This window comes from Quercus suber, unplaced genomic scaffold, assembly GCF_002906115.3.
Source record: "Quercus suber isolate HL8 unplaced genomic scaffold, Cork oak 2.0 scaffold_157, whole genome shotgun sequence".
NCBI classification, from domain to species: domain Eukaryota; kingdom Viridiplantae; phylum Streptophyta; class Magnoliopsida; order Fagales; family Fagaceae; genus Quercus; species Quercus suber.
The window spans coordinates 419,895-429,542 of NW_027069618.1; the positions used below are offsets into that span (position 1 = coordinate 419,895).

A 9,648-nucleotide genomic window follows, 5' to 3' on the forward strand; every position below is an offset into this window, starting at 1 on the left:
TACATTGTGTCACATTGGCACAGTTTTGAAAAACGATATGCAATTTAATGCTTTCGTATCTCATACGTTGAGAGTGACTCTAAGATGTTAGTTAAAAGATTCAAAACTAAGACCTTGAGAATCTAACGGTATCTTGTGTTTTAAATACATGCGACATTATACTCACAACATATAGGCCTCATAGGTGGGTGAAAATGTGGTATTTTGTATCATAGGAATATAAAACACCCAACTCACAATGGGTTGGGTCCAAGGTCCTACACTAGTGGGGTCAACCCCTACATGAATTGGGTGTATGTATGTCCCCGTGATACAAAATAGAAGTTTATGGTTAAGGCTCACATGTTGTGAATGTGATGTTATATGAACTTGAAGAATAGATATTTTTTTCTTGAGAACTACTAGATCAACTCTTTGAGTTTTAATGAGAATATTATTTATCTTACGTCAAAAAAAAAAAAAAAACACATTCTTACACTAGCTTATTAATCATCCCATATTCCATATTACTTTATAGACAAAATTTAGGTATAATATCTTAGGGAAATAAAAAAAATAAATGAGAGAGAGAGAGAGAGAGAGAGAGAGAGAGAGGAACATGCAAATTGAGAAAACATCATTACTCATTTGATTACTGATTGGCCTTCTGGAAGGAAAAAAAGAAAAGAAAAGAAAGAGGAATGATACTATTATACCACACACTTATAGCATGAACTACTCTTCAACTTCAATCCATCATCCTAATTCCTACACTTTCACTTACACACTCATCCCCAATTCCTCTCTTTCTCTCATCTAACTTTCCTTTCCTTCCCATTCCATCTCTCTTCTCTTCACCTATATTAATATTTATAGGTATGCATAATAATCACATATAGATCCCAATCTCACATACCTAATTCTCAGTTTTTTTTTTTTTTTTTTTTTCAATGGCGACCGTATCCGAATCCCTCGCTCTCTCTTCTCTCTCCAATCTCAGACCCTCTCTCTCGCCGTCTCTGACCTCACCGCCGTCACTCTCCCTCTCCGCGCACTGGAAACTTACTGCCTTGCCCCAATTCACCGGCCTCAGGATCCAATTGCCTTCACACCGATCCGTTTCGTCGTTCAGCTCCAGAAACCCTAGCGTTCTTCGCCGATGTGCTCGCGTTTCTTGTGAAGCTCAGGAAACCGCTCTTGATAGTAAGTTTTTTTCTCTTAAAAAAATATCCCTTTATTATATAAAATTTTGAATTTTATTCATGCACTATTAATTTATGCTTTAATTTTCATATGGGCATTGAGATTATTTAGATTTCTGGGTTTTGGTTAATTAAGGATTTCGTATTAATGCATTCGTCAAATTGTATGTTTGATTGAAGATTTGCAGTTAAAAAAAAAAATGATATGTGGGTTGAATTCAAAGGACAAGTCCTTACAATGAGATTAAATTTCACAACACGGCCAATGAGCTCGGTCTCAAATGGCACTCCCCTTTTGTAAGAATGGGGAGAGGGATGTGTTTGTGGGTTTAAGACTTACTCGATGTATGTGTAATGTACTAATCAGAAGAAATAAAATGCTTGAAATTTGGGATGACCATTCAAAATATATGATCAATATGCTTAAGTCGGCATGTTGCTTTTGCTGTGTCCCATCATTTGAATGAGTTATGGATGCATGGATGGAAGCGAGTTAAGGGCAGATTAGTCATATTGGAAGCTTTTTTTTTTTTTTTTTTAATTTTTTTTTTTTAAATTGATGAATCTGAATCCTCTGGATAGCGAGTTAAGGGCAGATTAGTCATATTGGAAGCTTTTTTTTTTTTTTTTTTTAATTTTTTTTTTTTAAATTGATGAATCTGAATCCTCTGGATAGCGATCACTTCTACAGCTAGGCATTTTAATGAGTGGATTTCTTGAACCAAAAAGTTTCTCCATACTGTCTCGAGGTTTTTTCAATCAATGCAGGGTTGAAGCATAATTATTAGTTTCCAAGTGGGAGAGGACAATTTGAACCTAGATTCTCGTCATGAGAAAAACTGGGCAATGTGTTATGAGTCTAGGGCCCTAGGCTTAGGGAAGGGGTTATTGAGTCCTCTGTGAGTTGTTGAGTCCAAGTTTGTTCCAATTTGTTATTGACTTATACATGTAGTGTTTGGTTCTTATTTTCTAGCTTGTGTGAGTTAACATGTCCTACTTTTTTTTCTTTTGTTGTTATTCAATTGGTATAAAAGGGCAACAAAAGGTATATAAAAAGTATTGTCGTTTATTCTCCAAAGAAGCAAGTGTAGGAGGTTAGGACTCCTTCAAAGTAGTCAATTTCATCAAACTTAGAGACTTTGGTTCTCTCAAAGCAGCCGGTACAAATTAGTGTACGCAACAATTGGTATCAGTGTCTGGGCATGGACCGGTGACTGTGAGTGGAGTAGTTAAAGTAGAAATTTAGCTTCCTTATCTCTGGTCAGCAGCAGATACTGCAGGTTGTGGAAAGATACACTAAGCTATTCAACAATCTCAGCATGTCTCCATCATACAGAGAAGGAAGATAGAGCTTGCATCCGTCATATAGAGGAGAGAACTTGCAAGCTCATGCAAGAGGGGCCCTCAATTGAGGGCATAATGACAATTGGAGGGTCACAAAAGTTATAAGCGTAAAAAGCCTCCAAGGATTGCAGATCTGTGAGACTAAGAACTAGTAATAAAGTCTCAAATTTGGGTGGACAAAGTATGGTCACAAAACTGTAAAAACTTTCAGCCTTTGTACCTCTATGTCATTGACATCGGAAAGTTAGATGCATGTCATTGCAAATAAAATACTTAAAGAAGGCTGGAAAAAGAAGTATATCAAATCCAACGAGGTGACACCTAAGAAACGAAAGAGTAGTACTTTTTGGTGGAAGAAGTGAACTCATATTTAATATAGGTGCTACTCAATGGTCTCCTGTTGACTAAAAATCGAAATGATGAACGAGTGATTCATTTTAGGGAGAAAAATATTCATCTCTTCAAAAATATATATATATATATATGTGTGTGTGTGTGTGTGTGTGTGTTTATATATCCAAGTATTTGAAAATTTCAAGGAGCTTATCTAGTTGAGTCTAGACTTACGGGAGTTGTTATAGAGTCTTTCGTCTTTAGTGAGTTTTGTTTTTTTTTGGATAGGTTTCATTGAAGAAAAGACTACTTCATGCGAGAAAATCACGAAGTAGCCAAGAAGTACAAAAAAGTGAAAGTAGAACTCACCCTTGAAAACTAACTTGCAAGGAGAGGGTGCCCAAGAGCTTATAAACACATGTTTAAGCTTATACTTAATCCATGTGGGACATTAGGATCATAACACGGATATTGCACTCCCTCCAAATGCTCCACATCAAACACAAAGGAGCCAAATGCTAAATGTTGGAGGAATGCTTTCCCAACAAAATGGTAGATCTATCACCCTTCTTGGTTAAACCCAAGAAACCCCAAATGAACTAAAGACAAAACACCACAATTGATAATCATTCTTGCAATGAATCAAAAGATGATCCAATGACTCCCCACTACATTGACACATACAACACCAATCTACCATAGGATAACCTCTTCTCCTCAAATTATCACTAATGAGTATCTTTTCCCATGCCGCTGTCCAAACAAAGAAGGAGACTCGTCTAGGAGCCTTAACCCCCCAAATGCCTTTCCAAGGGAAAACAACAGAAAATGAACCTCAAAGCATATTATAGTAGGTGCGGATATCGAAGTTTCCATTCTTTTTCAACCTCCACCTCACACGGTCTCCACTCTCCTTAGAAATAATATTAGACTCCATGATTTGAAGAAAATCTACCACTAATTCCACCTCCCAATCATTAAAATCACGTAGGAACCTCACATCTCAACTCCTCTCCCCCACCCCCTTACCTCACCAAAGAAGACTTTATAGTAGCCTCCCTATCAATGGTAGTCACATACAAAACCAGGAAAACCAGTTTAAGTGGTTGATCACCACACCAATAGTCATGCCAAAACTGTACCTGATTACCCAAACCAATCTCAAATTGAGTACAACGACTAAAGGTTTCCCAAACCATTTTAATGCTCCTCCTAAGACCACAACCATGTGAACCTCTACCCAACTTGGAAGTTCATCCCCCCCACTCTTCCCCAAATTCCATAGCTATCACCCTCCTCCAAGGCCTTGTCTCCTCAATCCCAAACCAGCACAATCATTTTCCCAATAGTGCTTTATTAAAGGTAGTAAGCTTCTTTATCCCTAAACTGCCATTCTCCATAGGAACACAAATCTTATCCCATCCCACCAAATGTATTTTAGACTCATCCCCCATGCTACCCCATGAGAAATCTCTTTGCATCTTTTCAGTCCTATTTGCCACACTAGTGAAAAGAGATAGGTAAAAAGTAGGAAGGTTCAAGAGCGTGCTCCTAAGCTAAGTCAACCTACCACCTTTTGAGAGGTACAACTTTTTCCAACCAGCTAACTGATGCTCAAATTTCTCCAAAATAGGATTCCAAATGGTAATGGACTTATGAGAAGCCCCTAGAGGCATGCCAAGATATGACATAGGCAAACTACGAACCTTACATTTTGTGTTAGTTAACATGTCTTACCTTTTTGCTTTTATTGTTACTCAAGTTGTATAAAAGGGAAACATAACTGAATGAAAATTATCATTGTTTATTCTCGAAAGAAACACTGTAGTATAGGAGGTTAGGACTTCTTTTTTTTGGTTAATAAGTAACGGAAATTTTTATTAAAATGAAACAAAACAAGTACACCAGAGTGTACTGGAGAGAAGACCAACCAATCTCTCAAATTAAAATGTTCAAAAAAATCTAGAAAAGTAAAACAAAGAGGAGAACAAAAGGCAACACTCCAATCTAACAAGGTACGAAAAAAAAGGCTTTAATTTCCAGGATAGATCGTTCACTTCCCTCAAAACTTGGAGTTTAGGACTTCCTCAAAGGTGTTGATTTTATCAAACTTGGAGGCTTTGATTCCCTCAAAGAAAGCGGTAAAATTAGCGTGCACAAAAATTGGTATTAGAGTTGGTGCATGAACATATGAGTGGAGCAATTGGAGCAAAAAGCTAGTTCCTTCATCTCTGGTCAATGACATATGCAACATGTCATGAAGAATCACTTGAGCTATCCAACGAGCTTAGCAAGTCTCCATCATATAGGGGAGGAGAGAACTTGCAAGCTCATGCAAGGGCCAACCATGAAAGGCATGGTGGCAATGGAAAGTCACAAAAGGAGGGATAGTGGGAAACTAGAGTGTCACAGAAGCATAAAACAGCCTCCAAGGATTGTAGGTCAGTGCGACTAGAGAGTAGTAAAAAAGTCTTAAAAGGTGGATAAGTATAGTCAGGAAACAGTAAAAAGGTTCCTTTCTTTGTACCTCTACATCGTTCACCTAAGAAAGTTAAAGACTAGATCATATGGAAGGAGAGGATGCAAGGGCTTTTGAAGGCTTGGAACAATCTATAACGGATGTGAAACTCCTGTTTTTACATACTTCGTATTGTTGGATAATCTCTTTATGTGGTCATTCGTCTTCTAGTATATTGGAGTTCACTGATAATTGTACTTTCTCATGATCTTTGATGTGTCTACAGTATATATCCCATGTACTGTATGATGAATTATTTTTATATGAATAAAACTTGCTTACTTATTTATTTATTTATTTTAAAAGAAAGTAAAAGACTAGAACTTGATTAAACAGCCTTCCTAAAAAGTTTGTCTCATATTTACCACAATTGCTTGCTTAATGGTCCCCTATTGTCTAGAAAGTAAAAAGCGATGAATTAGTGATTAATTCTAGAGGAAAATATTCATGGCCCTTCTGAAAAGTTGTTCATAACTCTTGATCAGGCCAAATGCAATGACAATTTTGGCAGTACCTTGTGGTGCAACAAGGTTTGGGCACAAAGGGGCTCTCAAGCAATTTTTTAAATCTCATTCCATTCCAGTTGGATTTTTTTATTCAGGTGGATAACTAGTGTAGGCGACCCCCCCTATTCTGTATCGTCCCAAATTCCTGTCTATTCTGGCCTAAACCAGAGTTCTGGGCGGAATTTTGCCATTTTGAGCAAAACTAGAATTCTGAACTGGATTTTAGAAGGCTCACTTCCTTGTGATTTTTCTTCTTTTCCATGCATTTTGTAAGAGAGAAAGAGGGAAGTGCATGAATTCTTTAACCATAAGTGTAGAGTTGTGCAGTGAATCAGTGGATCTGGTTGGTAAAGCACAGGGGAGGTGAGGAAAAAACAAAAACAAAAACAAAAAGACAAAGAAGAAGATGAGGTTAGAAATTAGAGAGGGCACGGTGAAAAAAAAAATGGAAGATGAGAAGATAGATACAGAAAGGCACAGTCTAAATAGACAAGGTGAAGGAATGTTGAAGGTAAAGTTAAATGAGAAAGGAAATGAATAAAGAAATAGGGAAAGCTGGAAAGGCGAGACACAAAAAAGGTCAATCTCATGTGAGATGTTTATAAATTGAAAGAAATGAACCTTCCAATCATAGTCTTCACAACACCCCTATATATTTCTTTATTTACAAAAATACATTTTTTTATTTAAAAAAACACTAAATTAGATTAATTAATTTAAATCATTCAGCCTAATAATAGAAATAAGTGTGTGTATATACACATTTGGTGTGTAATCCCAAGACGGTGCATTGGTATACATTGGTGCTGAAAATATTTCGTTCCAATAACCATTCCAGAATGGAATTCAAAACTTTGCTCTTAGCCTCTCCGGTGCCCCTTTCTAAGGGACTTGGGCCTGGTCCACCCTTGAGCACAAGAGTTGACGTGAAGAGATTTTACCAATTGAGCTAACCGAAACCTAATTGTTGAGTCCAATTTGTAATGGCTTTTACATGTAGATTTTAAGATGTAAATATTTCCTAGCTTGTGTGAGTTTACATGTCCTACGTTTTTTTTTATCTTGTTATTCAAGTTTTAGAAAAGGGCAACAAACCTAGGGTTTGAGGGATGCCCCACTGGTTCCTGCACCTCTTGTGGTGCCTGAGCACTAGGATTTGAACCCCCCTTCCCATTATTTATTATTAAAATAAAAGGGCAACAAGATAAGGGTACGTTTGGTATACTGTAATAACTCCTGTAATGGAATAGTTATTCATGTGTTAGAGCGATTCGGTTATTTTGTTGCATCTTTATTACATAGATTAGTTATTACATTGGAATAACTATTCTTTAAATTGAAGAATAGTTATTCCTCTTTAAAATGAATGTAATAGTTATTCCTTAGTGCATATAATAGATTTTAAAATTAATATATTTCCAAAAATATAAAATTTCCTTATTATCATCTTTTACAAGTTTTTCATATGTAACAACCAAACTTATGAATAGTAATAGTTAATCTATTACAATGTTTTCTATTCCTAGTAATAAAGATTATTATTCCTAATGTAATTTACATTCAGTATACCAAATGTACCACAAATAAAAAGTATCATCATTTTTTCTTCAACGAAACACTTTAGTGTATGAGGTTAGGATTCGCTCAATGTAGGTTTTTTTTTTTTTTAAAAAAAAAAAAAAAAATCAAACTGGAGTGGAGTTGGCTTCGTTGAAGCTACTCATAAAAATTAGTTTACGCAATAATTGGTATTAGAGTTTTGCGCATGGACCAGTGAGTGGAAAAGTTGGAGCAAAAGGTTAGCTCTCTCATCTCTGTTCAGAACAGATGCAGGCAGGTCATGGAAAGATTTATTGAGCTATTCAACAAGCTCAACATGTCCATCACACAAAGAAGGAACTTGCAAGCTCAGCAAGCAGTGCCCATGAAAGGCATAGTGGCAATGGAGGTAAAAAAATACTGGTAAAAAAGGAGGAAAACTACAGCCACAATGAGAACAACACAATAAATTGAATACATTATACATACTTAATCGACTTCTATGTAGGATTTTCTAGAACATACCATGGTTCCATTCATTTGGTGCTATTGTTTAAATTAACTCCTTGGCTGTGAATTGTGTTATCAGTCTATTACTAGAATAAGACTATTGAAAATGATGAATGGTGGATATCTACGTTGCTCTTCATGAAATGCACCCAACTGGATTAACCTCTTGCTTGGCTTTCAAATTTCAGTTCCCATTGTGACTGATGCTACATGGGAATCACTTGTCCTCAAGGCTGATGGGCCTGTTCTGGTTGAGTTTTGGGCTCCATGGTGTGGGCCATGCCGTATGATACATCCAGTAATTGGTGAACTGGCAAAGCAATATGATGGGAAGCTCAAGTGCTTCAAATTGAGTACTGACGATAGTCCTTCAATTGCAACCCAATATGGAATTCGAAGCATCCCAACAATCATGATCTTCATCAACGGTGAGAAGAAAGACGCAGTAATTGGTGCTGTGCCTAAAACCACACTAATTGCCAGCATTGAGAAATTCTTGTAGAGACGGTATTTCTTTTCAAAACTGTGTTATTCTTTTGGAAGTTTTTCATGTTGAGGTTGAAAATCTTTTTGACCTTTTGTATAATTTTGGAAGCTTCATGTATCAGGTTTTCTTTTGACATTGATTATTCGTCTTTTGTACGTTAAACATTTGAACTTCTCCAATAATAAATGTTAGCCATGCTGAAAATTGTACTCAATAGAAAGTAGTGAAAGATTTAGAGGGAAGTATTCTGCAATTTTGTCAATGTGGTGACTTGAAAATTGCATTTCAACCTTAGACCCTGGTTCAGTCTTCTCAATCTATACCAGAAACATGCTTTTCATGACTTTTAATTAAATCTAGAAGTTTTGAATTGACTGGTTCTTCACGTGGATTTAATGAAATTTGTATGTGAACTTGGGGAATTGGGCTGAAAAAGACGGTGACTTTTATCTTTCAATTTCAATTGCTGGGTTGAAGATGGAATTCAAGGCAGGTATGCGTAGCTTGAATTCAGACGATTCTACAACTCGATTTGTGTCTATTTTTTTTACGAACCACTTTCTTGTCATGATGTCGGTGGATTCAACTTGAAGCGTATATATTACCATTTCTCTAGAATCGATGACTTTGTCTCAACCCAAGGACTTGAGCAATCGAAAGAAAAGACTTTAAGCTGTACATGCTCTGCTTGTTTTACTAATCTTAGGAGAATTTAGAGGCCAGGGGAAAGAATAAGGAAAGTACATAGAGATTAGAGAAAGACTAAAACGATTTTTTTCTAACAAAATTCTCGAAAAACACATGAACTACACATGAATTGAAGTGGTGGCAGCATTAGTTTATTATTATTATTATTATTATTTCTCCTTTTTGAGTATGATGTTAGCATTGAAGTTAGCAATAATAGCAACAATAACGCCCCCTAGTCCCAAAAATTTTAAGTTGGCTATGGATCTTTAACAAGATTAACGAAGGTTGATTATTTATATTCTTTTTCAACATTCTATTCCATCCAAAATCATAGTCTTTGTTACTTCTTAAATTGACATGATCTCTTTAATTACTACTAATGTTATTTTTATCTTCCAATAGCTTTTTTTCCTTCCCCTAACCTGAATAAACTCACTTGAATAAATTAATTGCTCTACTCTGCATATAACCAAACATTTCAAGCAATTTTCCCTCACCTTTTCATCAATAGGAGCCACCCATATTTTTAAGTGGATTCTT

At 36.1% G+C, this 9,648-nt stretch overlaps 1 protein-coding gene across 1 annotated transcript; it reads left to right on the forward strand.

Moving 5' to 3' along the window:
- Window positions 1–644: 644 nt before the first annotated feature.
- On the forward strand, window positions 645–8,660 carry LOC112023983 (uncharacterized). The gene is made up of 2 exons (XM_024056628.2): window positions 645–1,182; window positions 8,120–8,660. Exons 1-2 carry the CDS (start codon window positions 930–932, stop codon window positions 8,431–8,433), a joined length of 567 nt encoding a protein of 188 aa, XP_023912396.1. The 5' UTR covers window positions 645–929; the 3' UTR covers window positions 8,434–8,660.
- The last annotated feature ends 988 nt before the right edge of the window (window positions 8,661–9,648 follow it).